This window comes from Eucyclogobius newberryi, unplaced genomic scaffold (assembly GCF_026437365.1).
Source record: "Eucyclogobius newberryi isolate DKJ021-1_F unplaced genomic scaffold, fEucNew1.0.hap1 SCAF_15, whole genome shotgun sequence".
In the NCBI taxonomy this organism is placed as follows: Eukaryota; Metazoa; Chordata; class Actinopteri; order Gobiiformes; family Gobiidae; genus Eucyclogobius; species Eucyclogobius newberryi.
Genome location: NW_027315779.1, coordinates 32,848,754 through 32,873,386, shown reverse-complemented (window position 1 = coordinate 32,873,386; position 24,633 = coordinate 32,848,754). Strand labels below are relative to the sequence as shown.

General features: G+C 46.3%; 1 protein-coding gene across 2 annotated transcripts; it reads left to right on the top strand.

Moving 5' to 3' along the window:
• Positions 1-1,112: 1,112 nt before the first annotated feature.
• lrwd1 (leucine-rich repeats and WD repeat domain containing 1) lies at positions 1,113-20,558 on the top strand. Of its 2 annotated transcripts, none has more exons than XM_072446992.1 (15): positions 1,113-1,207; positions 3,603-3,837; positions 8,799-8,918; positions 9,461-9,607; positions 10,469-10,561; positions 10,710-10,991; positions 11,060-11,177; positions 15,244-15,341; positions 16,106-16,316; positions 16,773-16,845; positions 17,087-17,227; positions 18,897-19,000; positions 19,190-19,348; positions 19,727-19,812; positions 20,363-20,558. In XM_072446992.1, the coding sequence occupies exons 1-15, from the start codon at positions 1,128-1,130 to the stop codon at positions 20,513-20,515; spliced, it is 2,100 nt and encodes a 699-aa protein (XP_072303093.1). In that variant the 5' UTR covers positions 1,113-1,127; the 3' UTR covers positions 20,516-20,558. The 2 variants fall into 2 exon arrangements, with proteins under 2 accessions (XP_072303093.1, XP_072303092.1); XM_072446991.1 differs by having other exon boundaries at positions 1,125-1,207; positions 11,066-11,177.
• The last annotated feature ends 4,075 nt before the right edge of the window (positions 20,559-24,633 follow it).

Here is a 24,633-nt window from a genome sequence, read left to right as displayed (position 1 = left end):
ATGGTGATGCGGGTGGTGTTGTCATGGTGATGAGGGTGGTGTCGTCATGGTGATGCGGGTGGTGTCGTCATGGTGATGAGGGTGGTGTCGTCATGGCGATGAGGGTGGTGTCGTCATGGTGATGAGGGTGGTGTCGTCATGGCGATGCGGGTGGTGTCGTCATGGTGAGGGTGGTCATGGTGATGAGGGTGGTGTCGTCATGGTGATGCGGGTGGTGTCGTCATGGTGATGAGGGTGGTGTCGTCATGGTGATGAGGGTGGTGTCGTCATGGTGATGCGGGTGGTGTCGTCATGGTGATGAGGGTGGTGTTGTCCTCAAACTGAATTAGTTTCACTGAGGGGGTTGGTGGGGCCCCGCAGCTCTGTCCTGGACAGGTTCTGGGAACTCTTGTTATACAAATCGCCCATGTTTACATTTCTATGGCTCTGTGAAGGGAAACGCATGTCTCTGAACAGGACAAAGGATCTGATCTAGACCTGAGGGCAGCGTGGTTCATGTTTGTGGCTCATGTTTGTGGCTCATGTTTGTGGCTCATGTTTGTGGCTTATCACGGCTGCTCCACTGTAACACTCATGTCTCTGGACTCTACAGACTCCAACACATGAAGCGCTTTTCTAACAAGCATTTAAGACAATGGACCGATCAAACCGTCTTAAAAAATGCACTTCATTCATAAACCTTTTCCATCTAAAAGCCTTCAGTCACATATTTCATGTATAGTGTGCATTCATGTCCTAAGTGGGCCCCGCTGGGCCCTTTCACTTCTCCCTCTGTCCAAGTCTAATGTTGAACAGACCTGTAATAAACAACTTTATAACTAAGGACATCAAAGGTGTTTGCACTCTAGTGCTCCAGTCCCACATGAAGCACATTCACATAGTGTGTGGCCTTTTTTAGCTCCTATAACTATATTGGGAAATAGCTGTGACTAATTGTGTTTTTTGTTGTTAATTTTCTAGTTTGTTAGAGCTTTTTGTGAACATCTAGACTTTCAGAACATGATTCAATTTATTTTATTATTGTGTTTGTGTGTATAAAAAAATATATGTATATATGCTATTTTAATATAATTAAACATACATTAAAATAAAATAATCCATCTGTTTTCTCTCCCAACAGTTCCATCATGCAGAAGATAACTGAAAGTCTGCTCACTGAGAGAGGATCTCCCAAATCCAGCAAACTGGAACAAATCCTCTCTTTAAAGTGAGTCTTAAGCTGTCATTGTGTAAATGTGCAGCTCAGTCCTGGATATTGTAATGTTTCCTGTGATGTGTTCTGGCTCATGTTCACGCTGATGACATCACTGCACTAACAAACTCACACACAAAACCAAACCACACTCACCGTTCCACACACATGTCTCCTCAGATCAGAGAACATGGTCAAACACTCTAACCCATCATTCATGGACCAGCACCTCCTCCATCAGTCAGTTTATGAACAGGAGAGGAGGAGGAGCAGGGGAGGAGGAGCAGCAGTAGGACCAGAGGAGGAGGAGCAGCAGTAGGACCAGAGGAGGAGGAGCAGCATTAGGACCAGAGGAGGAGGAGCAGCAGTAGGACCAGAGGAGGAGGAGCAGGGGAGGAGGAGGAGCAGCAGGACCAGAGGAGGAGGAGCAGCCGTAGGACCAGAGGAGGAGGAGCAGCAGTAGGACCAGAGGAGGAGGAGCAGCAGTAGGACCAGAGGAGGAGGAGCAGCAGTAGGACCAGAGGAGGAGGAGCAGGGGAGGAGGAGGAGCAGCAGTAGGACCAGAGGAGGAGGAGCAGCAGTAGGACCAGAGGAGGAGGAGCAGCAGTAGGACCAGAGGAGGAGGAGGAGGAGGAGGAGCAGCAGTAGGACCAGAGGAGGAGGAGCAGTAGGACCAGAGGAGGAGGAGGAGGAGCAGCAGTAGGACCAGAGGAGGAGGAGCAGCAGGACCAGAGGAGGAGGAGCAGTAGGACCAGCGGAGGAGGAGCAGGGGAGGAGGACTGTGCACTTTTCAAAAAGGGACTAACAGTCGCTTCGGTGAATAATCCTCTATTATTCCTTTAAGCTTCTTTTGGCCAGAACAAACTGTAATTTCTGTTGTCTTAACATTTATCTCAAGCTATAACACAAACACATGTATTATTACTACAAACACATGCATTATTACTACAAACACATGCATTATTACTACAAACACATGTATTATTACTACAAACACATGTATTATTACTACAAACACATGTATTATTACTACACACATGTATTATTACTACAAACACATGCATTATTACTACAAACACATGCATTATTACTACAAACACATGTATTATTACTACAAACACATGTATTATTACTACACACATGTATTATTACTACAAACACATGCATTATTACTACAAACACATGTATTATTACTACAAACACATGTATTATTACTACACACATGTATTATTACTACAAACACATGTATTATTACTACAAACACATGTATTATTACTACAAACACATGTATTATTACTACAAACACATGTATTATTACTACAAACACATGTATTATTACTACAAACACATGTATTATTACTACAAACACATGTATTATTACTACAAACAAATGTATTATTACTACAAACACATGTATTATTACTACACACATGTATTATTACTACAAACACATGTATTATTACTACAAACACATGTATTATTACTACAAACACATGTATTATTACTACAAACACATGTATTATTACTACAAACAAATGTATTATTACTACAAACACATGTAGTATTACTACAAACACATGCATTATTACTACAAACACATGTATTATTACTACAAACACATGTAGTATTACTGCAAACACATGTAGTATTACTACAAACACATGTATTATTACTACAAACACATGCATTGTTACTACAAACACATGCATTATTACTACAAACACATGTATTATTACTACAAACACATGTATTATTACTACAGTGTATTTCACCTTCAAGGACAAGGTTTAATATTCAACATATGAGTTTGTAGGACAGAGGCACCAGGGGGTCTGGACCCTCAGGAACCATGAAGACTGATTTTCTGCATTCTGCTGAACTGTAGATGAGATGATTATAGCTGGTCACTGCTATAATCATCTTCATGATATGATTGTATTTTTAGTATTAGAATAATCCCTTAACCACGCCCCCTGCTGCTGCCTGCGCCCAGAGGAAAGGAGAGGTGACACCTGAAAGAAGTGACTGTGGAAGGAGGAGAGTGAAGTTAGTGCAGGTGACGAGACGAAGCTCTAAAGTGCTGCCAGGGTCAAAACAGTGAAGCATCAGGGATCAATATAACAAACCACAGCTGGTTCCACAGATCTGACACGTACTCGTCAGTCCTACTGGTACTGCTGCACCACGTCCCGGCTGAGACGAACAATGTTTGGCTATAGTTGGGTTTAAGTCGTGTGAATATGTCTATCTTTGACGTCAAATCATCGCTTGTATTTCTTTAATTCCCTGTCTTTAGGCCGACAGGAGCAGCTGACAGGAGCAGCTGTCATGTGACTGCGGATGAAAAATGGCCTTTTGGTTCTGTCATATTTACACAAATGTCTTAATTACACTGTCCCTCCATCTGCAGCCTGTCCAAGCTGTGCCTGAGGTGCGAGCACCTGCCTGTGACCCTGCTGTCCCGCCTGTGCACCCTGCAGAGGCTGGACCTGTCGGGGAACAGGCTGAGGATGTTTCCGGAGGCTCTAGAGCTGCCGGAGCTCAAGCACCTGGACCTGAGCGATAACCAGATGGAAGACGTGTCCAGCCTGCAGGCCCTAAGGGCTCTGGAGGAGCTGAGCCTGGAGGACAACCTCTACATCACTGTGAGGACCACCACACTGCACACACTTATGGTCCTATACCACCACACTGCACACACTTATGGTCCTATACCACCACACTGCACACACTTATGGTCCTATACCACCACACTGCACACACTTATGGTCCTATACCACCACACTGCACACACTTATGGTCCTATACCACCACACTGCACACACACTTATGGTCCTATACCACCACACTGCACACACACTTATGGTCCTATACCACCACACTGCACACACACTTATGGTCCTATACCACCACACTGCACACACACTTATGGTCCTATACCACCACACTGCACACACTTATGGTCCTATACCACCACACTGCACACACACTTATGGTCCTATACCACCACACTGCACACACTTATGGTCCTATACCACCACACTGCACACACTTATGGTCCTATACCACCACACTGCACACACTTATGGTCCTATACCACCACACTGCACACACACTTATGGTCCTATACCACCACACTGCACACACACTTATGGTCCTATACCACCACACTGCACACACACTTATGGTCCTATACCACCACACTGCACACACACTTATGGTCCTATACCACCACACTGCACACACTTATGGTCCTATACCACCACACTGCACACACACTTATGGTCCTATACCACCACACTGCACACACTTATGGTCCTATACCACCACACTGCACACACTTATGGTCCTATACCACCACACTGCACACACTTATGGTCCTATACCACCACACTGCACACACTTATGGTCCTATACCACCACACTGCACACACTTATGGTCCTATACCATCACACCACTGCACTGCTCGCACAAGAAACTCTATGGCGGGCAGAAAATAAAATTCACCACAAACGGCCACCGGGGCCAATCAAGCAGGAAGACTCTTGTGGACAGTAGAAGACTCTTGTGGACAGTAGAAGACTCTTGTGGACAGTAGAAGACTCTTGCGGACAGTAGAAGACTCTTGTGGACAGTAGAAGACTCTTGCGGACAGTAGAAGACTCTTGCGGACAGTAGAAGACTCTTGCGGACAGTAGAAGACTCTTGTGGACAGTAGAAGACTCTAGTGGACAGTAGAAGACTCTTGTGGACAGTAGAAGACTCTTGCGGACAGTAGAAGACTCTTGCGGACAGTAGAAGACTCTTGCGGACAGTAGAAGACTCTTGCGGACAGTAGAAGACTCTTGCGGACAGTAGAAGACTCTTGTGGACAGTAGAAGACTCTAGTGGACAGTAGAAGACTCTAGTGGACAGTAGAAGACTCTTGTGGACAGTAGAAGACTCTTGTGGACAGTAGAAGACTCTTGTGGACAGTAGAAGACTCTTGTGGACAGTAGAAGACTCTTGCGGACAGTAGAAGACTCTTGTGGACAGTAGAAGACTCTAGTGGACAGTAGAAGACTCTAGTGGACAGTAGAAGACTCTTGTGGACAGTAGAAGACTCTTGTGGACAGTAGAAGACTCTAGTGGACAGTAGAAGACTCTAGTGGACAGTAGAAGACTCTAGTGGACAGTAGAAGACTCTAGTGGACAGCAGAAGACTCTAGTGGACAGTAGAAGACTCTTGTGGACAGTAGAAGACTCTAGTGGACAGTAGAAGACTCTTGCGGACAGTAGAAGACTCTTGCGGACAGTAGAAGACTCTTGTGGACAGTAGAAGACTCTTGCGGACAGTAGAAGACTCTTGTGGACAGTAGAAGACTCTAGTGGACAGTAGAAGACTCTAGTGGACGGTAGAAGACTCTTTTGGACGGTAGAAGACTCTAGTGGACAGTAGAAGACTCTTGCGGACAGTAGAAGACTCTTGCGGACAGTAGAAGACTCTTGTGGACAGTAGAAGACTCTTGTGGACAGTAGAAGACTCTTGCGGACAGTAGAAGACTCTTGCGGACAGTAGAAGACTCTTGTGGACAGTAGAAGACTCTTGTGGACAGTAGAAGACTCTTGTGGACAGTAGAAGACTCTTGCGGACAGTAGAAGACTCTTGTGGACAGTAGAAGACTCTAGTGGACGGTAGAAGACTCTTTTGGACGGTAGAAGACTCTAGTGGACAGTAGAAGACTCTTGCGGACAGTAGAAGACTCTTGCGGACAGTAGAAGACTCTTGTGGACAGTAGAAGACTCTTGTGGACAGTAGAAGACTCTTGCGGACAGTAGAAGACTCTTGCGGACAGTAGAAGACTCTTGTGGACAGTAGAAGACTCTTGTGGACAGTAGAAGACTCTTGTGGACAGTAGAAGACTCTTGCGGACAGTAGAAGACTCTAGTGGACAGTAGAAGACTCTAGTGGACAGTAGAAGACTCTTGTGGACAGCAGAAGACTCTTGTGGACAGTAGAAGACTCTTGTGGACAGTAGAAGACTCTTGTGGACAGTAGAAGACTCTTGTGGACAGTAGAAGACTCTTGTGGACAGTAGAAGACAGTAGATAATGAATCATTATTTAATGCATTTGTTGCTTTGTTACAAGTTACAGGTCAAATCTTGCGTGTCATTTATAGTCATTCATTAGTTCACACAAACACACCATATTTTCCTGGCCCCGCCCCTCGGCCACATTTTAGAACCCAATGTGGCCCTTGAGTCAAAAAGTTGTCCTATACCATCACACTGCTCCACACACACACACACTTATGGTCCTATTGTGTTCTCTGAACCCCCTGATACTGCAGGACGTCCTGTAACAACGTCTTTAGTTGTACAGCAGAGATGACGACTGTACAGCAGGCGTACAGACCTCAAGATCATTCACTTATTCAGGTCGATATGTAATTATAACAACAACATGTTTAAGAATGCTCTGAAGAAATTTAACAAATAATAATTTCACTCAATGCACAAAAAAGTCTATTCATGTCACGACATCATAACTTTTTCATTCAGAGAGTTTGATGTGATGAGGCTCGAGAATGAGAGCGAATCAAGAATGTCAGTGCTGTTTTGTCATTGTGTCCATAATTGTGAATCATTTTAAAACAGATTAATCCTATAATAATCATAACAAACGATGGTAGAAAAAGATTCCTCCAGCTGCATCTGGAGCTCTGAGGCCGTGAGGATGAGAGGCTCGAGCTGACGCCTGAACATGTACACAAAGGCAATGCAAACCAATAAAACATATAAAACGTGCCAATGAATGCTATGAAAATGTTCTGCTCATCTTGTGTGAAAAAGAAAGAGATTGTGCTGCGCTAATACCCAGAGGAAGACTATTCCAGAGTCTGGGACCGGCTCCTGCAAAGCCACGGGCCCCTCAGGCACGGTGACCTCAGAACATCTCAGATCATCAGATTTGCTGAGCTCACGCTCCACTAGAATCAAATGTTTGGGAAAATGGTTGATTTGCCATAACTCTCAGGGACCGTTGCCCCTGATTGGTCGACCCTGTCAGTGGCATCGTTTGCTTTCTTAACCAGAAGAAAGTAAATCAGGTACAGACACAACCCAGCTTCATTTGTGATTGCAGTGGCTTTTTTTTTAAACCATAAGAGCACAGGCTACATATGGTTCCTGTTAATATGCGTGCATGCTGGGTAATTAATGTGCTTAAATGACGATTATTAACAGCTTTTTTCAGAACTGAGTTGCATGTCAATGTGGCAAACACAGATAAGAAAACCTTTATTTGTCCCACATTGGGGAAATTCCAGTGTTGCAACAGAGATTAGGCACAGAAGTATAATTATTTTTAAAAGTCGGATAACTTCTAAAAACACTCTAGTAGAAAACCTCTTATACTCTAGATAAAAATAATAATAACACTCTTATTTACAGCTGTTATATAGACATTGCCCCAGGATGATTGACATTGACAGATACAGCAATTTATTTTAACCTTGACTGCAAACATTAGGCCCTTTTCACCAAACCGACCGGCTAGGTCCAGTTGCCTTAAAAATGTGGAGCTCCACTTCCTGCTCCATTCATTCCTTTTGGAGAATTAGCAGTGTCTCGCTACAATAAACCAATAATTAATGAATAATGTATGGAAGAATGGAAGATTTTGGAGCTCCAATCATGGCTGTAACTGTCACATGGCACATGTCGAGGATCGGTCATGCCACGGACTTGTGTTGGCGCTGACGTTCTCTCTCCGCTCGCTGCTGCAGCCGTGCACAGGAAGAAGAACGTTTTGTCATTGTCATCTCTTCATTATTCCATCTGTGTCCATCTGTGAGCACAATGGCTGAAGGTTGCAAGAGGATGGGAAAAGGGTCTTTGAGCTGCTGAGAAGAGGCAAAGGGCCTCAGAAGAGAGGACCTATTTTTCGATGCCTGACATGAGCGTCAACGCGTATCACAGTCGATATACACAGAAAGTATGTGTTTGCTGCATTTGTGCACTTATCATCAGCACCACATATTCTTGGGGCAGTTAGGGATCGTTTGATGGAGCCGAGCTTTCAGATTTACTTTAGAAAAATCCTCAAATATAACTTTAACACAAATCGGAGAGAGCGAGTTCCAGATGGATGATCTCAGGCAGCATGCTGTCACTGCTTTTTGTTTTACTTTATTTGAGCAAGACTCTGCTAATTCCCACAAGAATGAATGGAACACGAAGGGAAGATCCAGACTTTTACAGCAGCCAGAACTAGCCGAGCCTGTCGTGAGAAGGACCTACTGTCCGTAGTGAATCCAGCATGTTGCTACTGCAACAAGCTGGATCTTCTCTCTTCTCCACACTGACACTTTGATCAAAAATAAGTCCTATGTTGTCACAGGTGTGATCTGTGCTGAAGTTCAGTTTCTCCTTGAGTTCAGAGTATTTAAAGCCAGCGCTGCCTCAGTCAGAGCAGCACAGACAGGATCCTCACTGTGGAGCATCTCAGACACATTCGAACTCCTGCACGGACAAGTCCAGCTGCACTACTTATATTAGCTCAGATTAGGACATTAATTTGTTCGTGGGATGAAATGGAACCTCTCCCTCTTTGTGTTTGCAGGTGAGTGATAACTACAAGCTGATGGTGCTGCTGCCACAGCTCAGGATGTACAACGGGAAAGACGTTACCGCCACGGCCAACCACCTGCGCTACGTCTACACAGACAACCTGCGCACACGGGTGAGCAATGCCATTTTTTGTTATTTTACACATTTATTTGATTTTTGATCAGATGAAACTACTACAAGTCAAATGGGAACTTTCACTTGAATTCATCTTAATATTTTAGATCTGTGGGATGATTCAACATTCATTGAATACCAATACTTTCACTTGCCTGTTAATTCCAATGGGAATGGGAACCCTTCTGGAGGTTGTCCAAAGCAAAACCTGTTTCTCCACACGCACCAAGAGAGTAACTGGATCAGTTTGTCTTTGCCAGATTTGATCACGGTGAGAACAGACTAATATATTCTGTGTCTCAGGCGCTGCTGTCGCAAACGCTCTTAAACTGATGATCAGTCACATTTGAGCACACTCGTTATGTCGATGTCTTTAGGCTCACACACAAATCAAATGACAGTTTGGTGACTTGTCAAACAGACCACAAGCCACCACAGAACAAAAGCCATCAAAAGGCTTCAGGAATAATGTTTGTACAGTTGTACTTGTAATTGGGGCATATTGTGTTCAAGTGTTCAATGGCCTTGGCTCTGATCTAGATCATGTCTGTGTGGGAGAAAGGCTTCAGCCTGCCCAGACCCGCCAGTGCAGACAAACTGACCGCTCTGGAGGAAGACTTTGTGCGCTCAGCCAAGCAGCAGGTGAAGTTTGGCCCCAGCTCTGTGAGTGACTTCACCAAGTGGAGGGTAAGACTGCTGCCTGAGCCCTGTCCTCCCTGCACACAACACACTTTCACCTGTCTGTCTCCTGTCTGTCTCCTGTCTGTCTCCTGTCTGTCTCCTGTCTGTCTCCTGTCTGTCTCATGTCTGTCTCCTGTCTGTCTCCTGTCTGTCTCATGTCTGTCTCATGTCTGTCTCCTGTCTGTCTCCTGTCTGTCTCATGTCTGTCTCCTGTCTGTCTCCTGCCTGTCTCCTGTCTGTCTCCTGTCTGTCTCATGTCTGTCTCATGTCTGTCTCATGTCTGTCTCATGTCTGTCTCATGTCTGTCTCATGTCTGTCTCCTGCCTGTCTCCTGTCTGTCTCATGTCTGTCTCATGTCTGTCTCCTGCCTGTCTCATGTCTGTCTCCTGTCTGTCTCATGTCTGTCTCATGTCTGTCTCCTGCCTGTCTCATGTCTGTCTCATGTCTGTCTCATGTCTGTCTCCTGCCTGTCTCATGTCTGTCTCATGTCTGTCTCCTGCCTGTCTCATGTCTGTCTCCTGTCTGTCTCATGTCTGTCTCATGTCTGTCTCCTGCCTGTCTCATGTCTGTCTCATGTCTGTCTCCTGCCTGTCTCATGTCTGTCTCATGTCTGTCTCCTGCCTGTCTCATGTCTGTCTCATGTCTGTCTCATGTCTGTCTCCTGCCTGTCTCATGTCTGTCTCATGTCTGTCTCCTGCCTGTCTCATGTCTGTCTCCTGCCTGTCTCATGTCTGTCTCATGTCTGTCTCATGTCTGTCTCATGTCTGTCTCCTGCCTGTCTCATGTCTGTCTCATGTCTGTCTCATGTCTGTCTCATGTCTGTCTCCTGTCTGTCTCATGTCTGTCTCCTGTCTGTCTTCTGTGAAGGTCGGCGTCCTGGCAGCCGAGTTCTTCACGTTTCAGAAGCAACAGAAAGACCAGCCTCACACAAAGGAATCGACTGCAGACCAGGATTGTGAGGTACTCCCCCATACCTCTGGTCCTTCATGATGTAGTGGAGTAGTTCTGTTAGTGACTCTACATCTTAAATCTTAGAACTCTTCAGCACCACCAGCTAGCAATTGTCCAAGATATGTAACTCTGGTTTCCTCTTGGGCCCTTCATACAGAACGTAACACATCTAAAGAGAAAGATGGTCGTCTCACCAGTCACTGCCACAAAACAGATGCCTGCGAAAAAGGCCCTGGTACCAGCGTCCCCAGTCCGAGAGAGCCCCCGCAAATCAGGCCTGAGGCTCGCGGCTCAAAGGGAGAACCACAAACACAGCCCGCACAAGACCTCTAAAGCCCCCAGCACCAGTGGGAGGAGCAGGCAGGACCGTTTCAACCCCCAACCCTGCAGCAGTTCAGCCAAACACCTGCTACAGGCGGAAAACAACTGCCCTGATAAGGTATGGTTTCAACTCTTAAATGCACATAAAAACAATGTTGGATTTGAGTGTGATTTTGTTCTGGTCAGGAGCAGAAGCCTGTGTGTCTGAAGATTCACCATGTCCTGCAGTGCCACAGTAAACTGGACAGTAGTGATGACCTGAACACTCAGCTGTGGGCCTGTGCTTTCCAGCCCTCCTCTGTTGGTATGCTCCCACATCCTCACTCACCCTCTCACCCTCTGCTACCCCCTGCCAACCCCTGCCAACCCCTGCCAACCCCTGCCAACCCCTGCACATGCCCAAGTAGGCTCCAGGAACCGATTGAAAAGGTCCAAGATGTACTGGAACCACAGAAATAACGTTATTTCGGTTGGCTAATATGATCCAAACTTCACCATAGGCCTAGTGCTTTGTCCACAGTTAATGTGGTGTGGTTAAACTCCAGCGTGGAAGGTGTCCGCATAAAGATGTGGCTGGAGGAATAACAAATTTATCATCCAGTCTTAAATGTGACTTAAATCTGTAAGCAGTGATAAAGGGCCCTCAAATTCCTTGCAAAAGCGAAGGACCCACCAACCCTGGCTTTTACATCTTACATGATCAATTTTAAAAGCTAGATGTAAAATGTTCAGTACAGACCAAAGGTTTGGACACACCTTCTCATTCAAAGAGTTTTCTTTATTTTCATGACTATAAAAATTGTAGATTCACACTGAAGGCATCAAAACTATGAATTAAGAATTAAATACTTAAAAAAAAGCTTGAAACATCTGAAAATATGTCTTATATTCTAGGTTCTTCAAAGTATCCACCTTTAGCTTTGATTACTGCTTCACACACTCTTGGCATTCTCTTGATGAGCTTCAAGAGGTAGTCACCTGGAATGGTCTTCCAACAGTCTTGAAGGAGGTCTTCCATCGTTCTTAAAGGAGGTCTTCCAATAGTCTTGAAGGAGGTCTTCCATCAGTCTTAGAGGAGGTCTTCCAACAGTCTTGAAGGAGGTCTTCCATCAGTCTTAGAGGAGGTCTTCCATCAGTCTTGAAGGAGGTCTTCCAACAGTTTTGAAGGAGGTCTTCCATCATTCTTAGAGGAGGTCTTCCATCAGTCTTGAAGGAGGTCTTCCATCAGTCTTGAAGGAGGTCTTCCATCAGTCTTGAAGGAGGTCTTCCATCATTCTTGAAAGAGGTCTTCCATCAGTCTTGAAGGAGGTCTTCCAACAGTCTTGAAGGAGGTATTCCATCAGTCTTGAAGGAGGTCTTCCAATAGTCTTGAAGGAGGTCTTCAACAGACTTGAAGGAGGTTTTCCAACAGTCTTGAAGGAGGTCTTCAATCAGTCTTGAAGGAGGTCTTCCATCAGTCTTAAAGGAGGTCTTCCATCAGTCTCGAAGGAGGTCTTCCATCAGTCTTGAAGGAGGTCTTCCATCAGTCTTGAAGGAGGTCTTCCAACAGTCTTAAAGGAGGTCTTCCATCAGTCTTGAAGGAGGTCTTCCATCTGTCTTGAAGGAGGTCTTACATCAGTCTTGAAGGACGTCTTCCAACAGTCTTGAAGGAGGTCTTCCAACAGTCTTGAAGGAGGTCTTACATCAGTCTTGAAGGAGGTCTTCCATCAGTCTCGAAGGAGGTCTTCCATCAGTCTCGAAGGAGGTCTTCCATCAGTCTTGAAGGAAGTCTTCCATCTGTCTTGAAGGAGGTCTTCCAACAGTCTTAAAGGAGGTCTTCCATCAGTCTTGAAGGAGGTCTTCCATCAGTCTTGAAGGAGGTTTTCCATCAGTCCTGAAGGAGGTCTTCCAACAGTCCTGAAGGTCTTCCAACAGTCCTGAAGGTCTTCCAACAGTCCTGAAAGAGGTCTTCCAACAGTCTTGAAGGAGGTCTTCCATCAGTCTTGAAGGAGGTCTTCCAACAGTCTTGAAGGAGGTCTTCCATCAGTCTTGAAGGAGGTCTTCCAACAGTCTTGAAGGAGATCATCCATCAGTCTTGAAGGAGGTCGTCCAACAGTCTTGAAGGAGGTCTTCCAACAGTCTTGAAGGAGGTCTTCCAACAGTCTTGAAGGAGGTCTTCCATCAGTCTTGAAGGAGGTCTTCCAACAGTCTTGAAGGAGGTCTTCCAACAGTCTTGAAGGAGGTCTTCCAACAGTCTTGAAGGAGGTCTTCCAACAGTCTTGAAGGAGGTCTTCCATCAGTCTTGAAGGAGGTCCCAGAGATGCTTAGCACTTGTTTGCCCGTTTGCCTTCACTATGCGGTGTGTGTCCAAACTTTTGGTCTGTACTGTACATACCAATATGTCCAGCTCATCAAAATATACAAACACCTCATCGGGTCCTTCTAAATTCAACGACATTTGCTAAATTCATAAGCATTTTTGTGTTTTTAAAATGACCGCTTTAAGAGCTCGTTATCACCACACCTTGAGACTAATTGACCGTCAGATAAAAATCCTAGGAAAGGTTCGTTAAAATACAGGAACACAATTTTGGATGTGTCAAGTTTGAACCAAAATGGTTTAGGGTGGTACCATAATCTAAGTTTTTTATTATCTCGAGATGCTCTATGTTTCTGCCAAATATAATTTGTCTACAAAGAAAAAATAGGCTCTACCCTCTCCATTGGCATGTCATAATGTTCAAGAGGGCACCACTGAGCAGATTCTTGGCCACGTTATGTAACGTAATATTGTGCCAAATTTCTTGACTATTTGCCATTTTATGTTGCGGGGGAAAAAAATAATCAAAATGTTTTAACTCTTAATTGATAAAAGTTAGAATTATAGAACTGAGATTGTTCCCAATAACAAAATTCACGCTCATGGCACAGTCAAATGAAAAGTCCATTTGGTCCAGAGTCTGTTAAATCTGTCCATTTTTAAAGGTTGAATGGACGATTTTTTTGGCACAAATCTGAGTCTTATTTCCTCGTGGCGTGGACTTCCGATTAGTCCTGCCACGTATCAATCATAGAACTTACCTACCGCTCAGATGCAGCCGCGTGTGGCTCTTTTCTGCATGTCTAAGTGCATGGATCTATCATAATATAGTTCCCTCAGTGTACGAGACAAAATTAAGACGGAGTAAGACGGTTCGAGCTGACTCAGAAGAGACGGAAATCTACGGTAGATGAGAGATGCGATGTGATCCGTTGCGCTAATAAACAAACGCACGTGTGCGTTCTCAAATCGCCGAAAAATCGTCCATTTCGCCTTTAATTTAAGTTTGAATGTAATTTCAGATTTGTCAGATTCTTCCAATGTCAGTCCAGGCCTTCGTTGGTGAGATTTGTGTCATCCATTTCTTTGTGATGGCCTTTTGTCCTGCTGCCAAAAGTACATTCCAAAGGTATCCATTTATCGTGTCCATGGCAGGAGTTTTGAGGCCCAAATACATAGTTCTAAAATTGAGAGGGATGGCAATGTCAAAAACAGTCTGCTGTGCTTTAAGTGCGTTACATTTCTTTTATTTTCTGAACAATCAAAAACGTTGCGTTGTACGTTGCGTTGTACGTTGCGTTGTACGTGGCGTTGTGCTGTCAAAGACCGTGACACCCTCTGACTCCAATCTGGATCGGTCTCACCTGTCTCCATTTTATCCATTCAATTTGACCTACTTCCCTGTGTAGCAGGCTGTTTTATGTTCTGTCCCATCAAGTGAGATTGTCCACTATATTGAGCTAATGGTTCCAACTGCAAAGCGAACAACAGGGGAACCAAGCACAGCCCTTTTGAAAATACATTATTCTGCCAATCTCGTGTTTTAAAAATAGTTGTCCTTTTAGCTTCCAAGCTAATCATTTTGACAATTGTGAACCATTTTCATAATCTCTTTCTTTGAAGAGGTTTTTTTTCTAATTTCCTGAGAGGTCAGGTCATTATTTTCCTGCAGCATTTGAGGATCCTTTATGGATCCTTAATCCTTGTTCATGGCTTGTTTAGCTTCCAACCGCTTTAGTTTGTTCTGTAAATCATTAAATGTTTTCTGCCTTTGTTTCTTTTTGGCCGAGGCGACAGCAATTACCCTGCCCCTCAAAACTGCCTTTGCTGCATCTTAGAGGAGGTGTGGGGAAATGTCACCATTGTCACCATGAAGCAACAACAGATAAACTACTTTCAGTTTCCATTTTACTATTGAAAGTGAATTTGAGGAAAACTATAGCTCCACAGAAGAAAATTGGGCAAAAAAAGCAAAGAAACACATTCTGTTAGTTTTGTTGCCCTTGGTTCTCATGACTGCTCAGTCGGTGCTGCTGTGCTTTGTCCACCCTCTAAAGTGTTGTGTGTGTAGGGTCCAGCCGCCTGGTGGCCACCTGTGGAGGGAACTCTGTGTGCCTCATCGACTGTGAGGTCGGCCTGGTCATGAAGAAGTACAAAGTCCCTGGAGAGGTTCGTTAGACACATCACAACGCAGTCGCACATCAATTACTGCACTTTTCTGGCTATACAATGCTCCTGAATAAAAGCTGTGCATTGGGACTAATTAGACTAATTTCTCAGTGAATAGGAGTTGGATTGTAATAAAACACACAGCATTTTAGAGTTTCACTTGACTCTGTGTGAGCTGATTTACCTGTGTCTGTGACTTCACCTCTGGTTCATCTGCTCCTCAGCTCGTACTTATAGAGTGAGTGTTGCATTGTAACATGAGATATTTACACAGAAATATATTCCACGCTAATGATAAACATGTTGTCTTTTGACCAGCGGGGGCAGGTCTGGCCAAGAAGGTCAGGTTCTAAACTGCAGACCACCGTTTATTGCATGCCCATGCTCTTTGTATTTTACCACGTCTAGATTCACTTCCTCATTAGCTTAAAATATAGAAAACGCAATCTGTCCTCTGACGTCTTCTTGTACAGTGTGTCAAACGCTTGTGCTTCCTGCTAGATTGCCCCCGGTAACCGTTAGCCAATAAAATCTATAAACATGGACATATAAATTAGGCTGCAGGTTTCAAAGGATGGGATAAAAGTAGCAGCTTAAAGTCAAAGTAAAAATACAATATATAATAGGATATATGCATACTGTACATAAAGTTAAGTGTTTTATTTTTAACACTTCCTGTCGTCATCTGAACAAGACCATCAACATTCTAGCATTGCCCCAACATACCTCACTGTACAACAGACAGATGTGAACCTGTCCTGCAGGAGTTCTTCAGCCTGGCCTGGACCACTGTGTTGATGTGCTGTGGCCGGGGCACTGCTTCTCAGCCCTGTAGCATCCTGGCAGCTGGAGGGAAGAGGGGCGTGGTCAAACTGATCCACCCATGGAACAATATTGCCTACGGAGAGTTCAGAGCCAGTCGCAAAGCTCTATCTGTGCTCCGCTTCAACCCCAACAAGGGCAACTTCCTCTACAGTAAGTCTGTCTCTCTCATTAACAGATCCATCTCAGAAAGTGCTCCACTGTGGGGGGGGGGGGGGGGTTGGCCCCTGGCTTTATTTGAGAGGAATGGGGATTCAAACTCACAGTACTGCTCTGTGGTGTGTGCTAACCACTAAAACTCAGAGAAATCCATACACCTTACCGGATTCCTCCTGATCATTTCAGTGCTAAAAAATCCAACTATTGTGTTATTTAATGGTACTCTCCGGGGCAGGGCCGCCACATATTTTGCCTTTCACACCTCGCTTTAGGTGTAAATTCCAGCATAATACCAATTTTAGCCCCATTTTAAACTGCTACTCCTGTTGCAGTCAGATGAGTATCGTTTACTAGTTTGGTACATTGAAATGATGTCCCCATTCTCTCAACACGGTTCAAGAGCATTCGCATTTTTGGTTGCTCCTTCACATTCTCTTGTTTGTCCTTCAGCGGGTTCCTATGACAACAAGATCGTGCTGTGGGACATTGGAGGACTGGACAATCACTACAACTACAAAGTTGTGTCAGTACCGGCTTCTACTCTGCTTCCTTTCTTAATATGTCCATTTTTTATGTTTATTATATATAGAGTATACATTATATTAACTTTGTATTGGTGGTACTGTAATGATATAATTAAGATAAATGAATCGTAAATTATGCCAACAATAAGAGGCAAGATAGTGATTTTAAGCAACCTTATTGTGATCATGTCTGTAAGGATCTGTTGTATTGATCAGCTTTTCTTTATCTATGATGATTAGTCAGCTGATGTCATTGGAATGCAGCTCCACCCCCTTGCAACTCTGCGTTCCCCCCAAAGCCCCCCTCTCTCACCTCCTGGCAGCTTGTGATGGCGGACTGCACTGTTACAGCAGCCAGCTCCCCACCACGCCCACAAACAGGTGAGCACACATGTCCCCACCACGCCCACAAACAGGTGAGCACACGCTTGTCCCCACCATGCCCACAAACAGATGAGCACACGCACGTCCCCACCACGCCCACAAACAGGTGAGCACACATGTCCCCACCACGCCCACAAACAGGTGAGCACACGCTTGTCCCCACCACGCCCACAAACAGGTGAGCACACGCATGTCCCCACCACACCCACAAACAAGTGAGCACACGCACGTCCCCACCACGCCCACAAACAGGTGAGCACACATGTCCCCACCACGCCCACAAACAAGTGAGCACACGCATGTCCCCACCACACCCACAAACAAGTGAGCACACGCACGTCCCCACCACGCCCACAAACAGGTGAGCACACATGTCCCCACCACGCCCACAAACAGGTGAGCACACGCACGTCCCCACCACGCCCACAAACAGGTGAGCACACATGTCCCCACCACGCCCAAAAACAGGAGAGCACACGCATGTCCCCACCACGCCCACAAACAGGTGAGCACACGGCACGTCCCCACCACGCCCACAAACAGGTGAGCACACATGTCCCCACCACGCCCACAAACAGGAGAGCACACACATGTCCCCACCACACCCACAAACAAGTGAGCACATGCACGTCCCCACCAAGCCCACGAACAGGAGAGCACACACATGTCCCCACCACACCCACAAACAAGTGAACATGAACACACGCACGTCCCCACCACGCCCACAAACAGGTGAGCACACATGTCCCCACCACGCCCACAAACAGGAGAGCACACACACGTCCCCACCACACCCACAAACAGGTGAACACACATGTCCCCACCACGCCCACAAACAGGTGAGCACACGCATGTCCCCACCACGCCCACAAACAAGTGCGCACACGCATGTCCCCACCACGCCCACAAACAGGTGAGCACACATGTCCCCACCACGCCCACAAACAAGTGCGCACACGCATGTCCCCACCACGCCCACAAACAGGTGAGCACACATGTCCCCACCACGCCCACAAACAGGTGAGCACACGCATGTCCCCACCACGCCCACAAACAGGTGAGCACGCATGTCCCCACCACGCCACAAACAGGTGAGCACACGCATGTCCCCACCACGCCCACAAACAGGTGAGCACACATGTCCCCACCACGCCCACAAACAGGTGAGCACACGCATGTCCCCACCACACCCACAAACAAGTGCGCACACGCATGTCCCCACCACGCCCACAAACAGGTGAGCACACATGTCCCCACCACGCCCACAAACAAGTGCGCACACGCATGTCCCCACCACGCCCACAAACAGGTGAGCACACATGTCCCCACCACGCCCACAAACAGGTGAGCACACGCATGTCCCCACCACGCCCACAAACAGGTGAGCACGCATGTCCCCACCACGCCCACAAACAGGTGAGCACGCATGTCCCCACCACGCCCACAAACAGGTGAGCACACGCATGTCCCCACCACGCCCACAAACAGGTGAGCACGCATGTCCCCACCACGCCCACAAACAGGTGAGCACACGCATGTCCCCACCACGCCCACAAACAGGTGAGCACGCATGTCCCCACCACGCCACAAACAGGTGAGCTGTGGCTGTGGCCGTGGCCGTGGCCGTGGCCGTGGCTGTGGCTGTAAGGGTGTGTGTGTCCTGCAGGTGGAAGCACAGAGAGGTGACGTTCCCTGTGTACAAGGAGGAGGACTCGGAGCATGACTACCACACTGTGGACGGCCTGTCCTTTCTTTCAGACGACATCGTCGGTAAGTACTCCAACTAATTCAGGCTGAATGTGTGGTGGTTTTGAAAAGGTTGTATTATTCAAACAAGGTCCTCCTTTGGCACTGAGCGCGTCTCATCTCTATATTTCCACCAGAAGAATATAATCATTTATACAGACATGAAAAAAGTGAACTGCAAAAAACCATATCATAATATGATTTTTGTAACAGCCTCAAAGAACTACATGCACAGAAGCATCTACCTGTGGAGCTGGAGCCAGACGTTGGCACAGCAGCCCCATAAGAACAGCTGTGTGAGTGCAGTGGTCCTGGCCGAGCTGCAGTGGATCTCCACCCAGGTGCCCTACCTCGCCCTCAGCACCTGCCCAGGTACGTCCTCACTACAGCCACCACAGGTCACTACTACGCTCATGCAGACACTTCAGAGGAGGATTCTGATCACTGAGGGCTTTAGGCAGGGCTGGAAACTGTTGGTAATTGTCTTAATGAAAGGCCTTGGGGCTCCCTTCACCGCTCTGCAGGTGCTGTTCAGCTGAAAGGTTTAATGAACAGGTTTAAGGGGGAAATCAAGGCCCAATATGTGAGAAATTTGGAGACCAAGTGATGTGAGTGTGATTTATGTACAGAGGAAATGGGACGCCTCGAATTCTACTCTAGAATTCGAGGCAATATTTAGCCTGCACAACATTTGACCTGTGCTGTGTAGAAGAGGATTACTATAGTACTATACATGTGTTGTGTCTGCAGGTCACTCCTATGTGGTGTGTGGAGATGACAAAGGATGCCTGTGGACCTACCACATCAAAAACCTGAAGGACAAGAGCACGCCCCAGGTAATGCCCCAGGCCATTTTTAGTACCGCGTATTTCCCGCACTATAAGGCGCACTTAAAAGCCTTTAACGTCCTCAACAACCGTCCGGTGCGTTTAATATGGTTTATTTCTGCTTGTGCTTACTGACCTCGGAAGAGATTGTGTCGTGTTGCAACTGATCGAGGCTGGGAGGTGAAAACACCAACATGTCTTTTAGCCGTAGCAGAGTGTGTTGTGTTTGTGTTTTACGTGTTTATAAGTGATCTTGACTGAGAATTCTTGTGACTATGCTAACGTGTTAGCGGTAGCAGAGTGTGTTTTGATGTTGAACAATGTTGATCTGAATGATCAAATGAACCATATGTCAGAAGAACGAAATAAAAGATGAAGAGCTGAATTAAACCTTTTTGGAAATATAAGGTGCAACAATATAGTCATGTTTTTATGATGTTTCTATTTATACCTCTTATCTACTCTCTGGTCTTTCATTTATTTTGTATTTTATAAGATCAGAAAAGTGTCAAGGGAAAGTCTCTTATCCTCGTGTGTGCACTGTGTCTTGTCATGTTAGATTTTGGAGTGGCCGGCCCCTCACAAGAAGGCCGGGGGCCCGGTGGAGGGCCCCTCCATCAACAGTGTGACGATGGACCCTGAGCTACAGTACCTGGTGGCCCTGACCGACCGCAACATGGTGCTGGTGTGGAAGAAAGAAGAGACGTCCTGAGCTTTTATACTAACTTTTATTTGGCTATTTATTTTATCATTTTAATTTGGGTCCAACTATATGTGAACATTTAGTGCCATAATTGTGTTGATGTTTGAAATGTTGTGAAAAGAAATTACATGGTGATTTATAAAACATCTTTGTGAAAAGTGTATTTTATATCTAAAGATTCAACACTCAATGGAGGCTAATCAGAAGTGGAGTCATTTGGAACATGTGTTGATTCCATTTATAAATCCAGTTAAATCCAGAACTATATATTTATGAGTATAATAAGCTTTGTCATGCAGCCTTTCCCCTGAATTGGTTTCATAGATCTCCAGCCTGTATTTTCTCTCATTCTTCACCAGCCTGAGCCCGTCTGTGACTCCCACTGATCCGGTCCGTGTTTTGCGTCTCCGTGGCTCTGACACTTTCATGAGCTTCTGTCAAACACAGGGAGATGTTCAACCAGAGTGAGTGGATGCTATTCAAATCAATATGAATGTTTACTGGAGGCCTAGCAGGTTCGCTAAAGCTGTTAGCATTATTTATTTCACAGATTAATTGAGTTGTTCATGGTTAATGTAAAGCAGTGAGCGGATGAAGAAGTCATTAAGAAGATAAGTTGAGCAGAAAATAATGAACTGGTGTATTTTCATGGAGTAGTTGTGTTTCATGTCTGCAAAAAAGACTTGGAGCATGAAATATAAATTGAAGGAACGTACTTACAAATGCCCCCTCCTTGTTAAGAAGGAGATCATGAGTTCGATTCCCAGACTCGACCAACATCACATGATCTCTCTGGGTGGAGTCTGCATGTTCTCCCCGTGTTACCGTGGGTTCTCTCCGGGTTCTCTGGCTCCTCCCACCGTCCAAACACATGTGTTAGGGTGAATTAGCAACTCTAAATTGGTCCTAGTAAATGAATGTGAGAGTGAATGGTTGTCTGTAATGTCTGTGTTGGCCCTGCGACAAGTTGGCCCCTGTCCAGGGTGTACCCCGCCTAAGGCCCTAAGTGACTGGGATAGGCTCCAGTCACCCATGACCCCGAAAGGGAACAAGCGGAAGAAAATGAATGAATGGATGAGCTGCAGACACTGCGTCTGGAGCAGCAGTTCTCTGTCAACAACCTCTGTGTGGACAGGGCTCCGGCTTCTCACCAACTACAAGCCCCAAACCCCCCATGGTGCAGACGACTGCAAACTGGCCGAAGAACTCAAAACATTTTACTCGAGGTTTGAGACCACCACCCCCTCCCCCACTGTGGCCACCTCTGCCAACCCAACCCCGGTCCCCTGCTTGACGCCCTGCAGTTCACCTACAGAGCCGAAGTGCCTGACTCCACCTGCAGGTGGATCGCCGACTTCCTGATGGATCAGAGGCAGTGGGTGCCGCTGGGGAAGGGGCGGACTATCAACACAGGAGCTCCACAGGGCTGTGTACTTTCTCCTCTGCTCTTCTTCCTGTACACAAACTGCTGCACCTCCAGCCACAACTCCGTAAAACGAATTAAGTTTGTGGACGACACCACCCTCATCACCATGACGACACCACCCTCATCGGGCTAATCTCAGACGGGGATGAGTCTGTTACAGGAGGTGGAGCGACTGGTGTCCTGGTGCAGCGGTAACAACCTGGAGTTCAACGCCCAGAAAACAGTGGAGATGATCGTGGACTTGAAGAAAGTCACAGCGCCCCCCCTCACCCTCTCAGACTCCTCCATCTCCCTCAGCTTCTTCAGCACCACCATCACCAGGACCTCAAGTGGGAGCCACCATCAGCTCCTCATCAAGAAGAACCAGCAGAGGATGTACTTCCTGCAGCTGCTGAAGAAAGACAAGGTGACAGCGGAGATGATGTTGCAGTTCTACACGGCCATCATTGAGTCTATCCTCACCTCCTCCATCACCTCCTCCATCACCATGTGGTACACTGGAGCCACAGCCAGGGACAAACAGAGACTACAGCGCCCTCAGGAGGCCACTCCCCTCAACCTCCCGTCACAAGAACAGTTTCTTTCCCTCTGCTGTTGAACTCATGAACACTGCCTAAGCACCTTGCACTCTTCACTTCTTATTGCACTACATATTTTATTCATGTACATATCATGCCTATTTTTAACCTTATTTTAACTTTACTTACTTATTTTTACATATCTCGTAGCTATTCATTGTTCATTGTTTTGTTGTTTGTGTTGCATGAATCACCAGGACAAGTTCCTATGTTTGTGAATTTTGTTCATTGACAAATGTCAATAAACCTCACTCTGACTCTGACTCTGACTCTGACTCTGACTCTGACTCTGACTCTGACTCTGACTCTGACTCTGACTCTGACTCTGACTCTGACTCTGACGGTCTGGTATGGATCTATAATGTTGCAGACATGTATTTGTTCCCACTGCACTGATTTCTCACATTTGGAATTAGTTTTTAAAGTAAATGCATGCAGCTCACGCTCTGCCCTGGCCCTAATCTTAACTATAAGTGTCACACAGCCTAGCTCTCTTCACATATCGTTCTTCCCTCTATTTTCCTCTTTCTTTCCATTTTTAGTTCATTCCTAGTCCAGGCTATTTCCAGTTTGGCCAGTAGATGGAGCCCCTACACAGGACACACTACAATGGAACACTCTTGGACGAATGAGGGGCCGTTTTGCTCCTTGAAAGGGTTTTATTTAAGTTACTAATTGGTCTATTTAAATGTAATTGGTATAAAGAAATGTGAGAGATTGGATTTATGGGGAAAAGGAAATATATGTAGGGAGCAGTGGAGGTGAACTGGGAGGGTAGTTTATACTTTGTGGGTTTTTGGTCTGTATTTCTTCAGTCTCTGGTCATTCTGTTTATATATTTTTAATTGCTGTTGACGGCAGGATTCAAACCCACATCATGTGCGCGAGGGTCGTGTGCGAGGGTCGTGTGCGAGGGTCGTGTGCGAGGGTCGTGTGCGCTCTCGATAGCGCCACAATCAAAGGAAATACACTTTGGAGGTTATCAAAACCAGTTTGTATGTTTTCACTGAAAGCGAAGACAAAAAAAGACAAATGTCCCAGTCTGGCAGTTTTTATTTTTTTTAGGGGAGTGTCTACAGAGCCACAGCGCGCGGCCCAAACTGCTGGGCTATTTGACCGCGCCGGGTTAAGGTTAGGGTCAGGGTTAGAGTCAGGGTTAGGGGGTTAAGGTTAGGGTTAGGGTTAGGGTTAGGGGGTTAAGGTTAGGGTTAGGGGGTTAAGGTTAGGGTCAGGGTTAGGGTTAGGGGGTTAAGGTTAGGGTTAGGGGGTTAAGGTTAGGGTTAGGGGGTTAAGGTTAGGGTCAGGGTCAGGGTTAGGGTTAGGGGGTTAAGGTTAGGGTTAGGGTTAGGGGGTTAAGGTTAGGGTTAGGGGGTTAAGGTTAGGGTTAGGGGGTTAAGGTTAGGGTCAGGGTTAGGGTTAGGGGGTTAAGGTTAGGGGGTTAAGGTTAGGGTCAGGGTTAGGGTCAGGGTTAGGGTTAGGGTTAGGGGGTTAAGGTTAGGGGGTTAAGGTTAGGGTCAGGGTTAGGGGGTTAAGGTTAGGGGGTTAAGGTTAGGGTTAGGGGGTTAAGGTTAGGGTCAGGGTTAGGGTTAAGGTTAGGGTTAGGGGGTTAAGGTTAGGGTTAGGGGGTTAAGGTTAGGGTTAGGGGGTTAAGGTTAGGGTCAGGGTCAGGGTTAGGGTTAGGGGGTTAAGGTTAGGGGGTTAAGGTTAGGGTCAGGGTTAGGGTCAGGGTTAGGGTTAGGGTTAGGGTTAGGGTTAGGGGGTTAAGGTTAGGGTTAGGGGGTTAAGGTTAGGGTCAGGGTTAGGGTCAGGGTTCGGGTCAGGGTCGGGGTCAGGGTTGGGGTTAGCCATCATGAGCTTTGGGTAATGACCGAAAGGACAATATTGCTGATAGAAGCAATCGAAATGAGTGTCCTCCCCCAGGTGGCTGGGCGCTCCCTTAGAGAGGGTGAGGAGCTCAGTCACACGGGGGGAGCTTGGAGTAGAGCCGCTGCTCCTCCAGCTGAGGCGGCTCGGGCATCTGTTCCGGATGCCTCCTGGGCTCCTCCCAGGGGAGGTGTTCCGGGCATGTCCCACTGGGCAGATCCAGGACACCCTGGAGGGACTATGTCTCTCGGCTGGCCTGG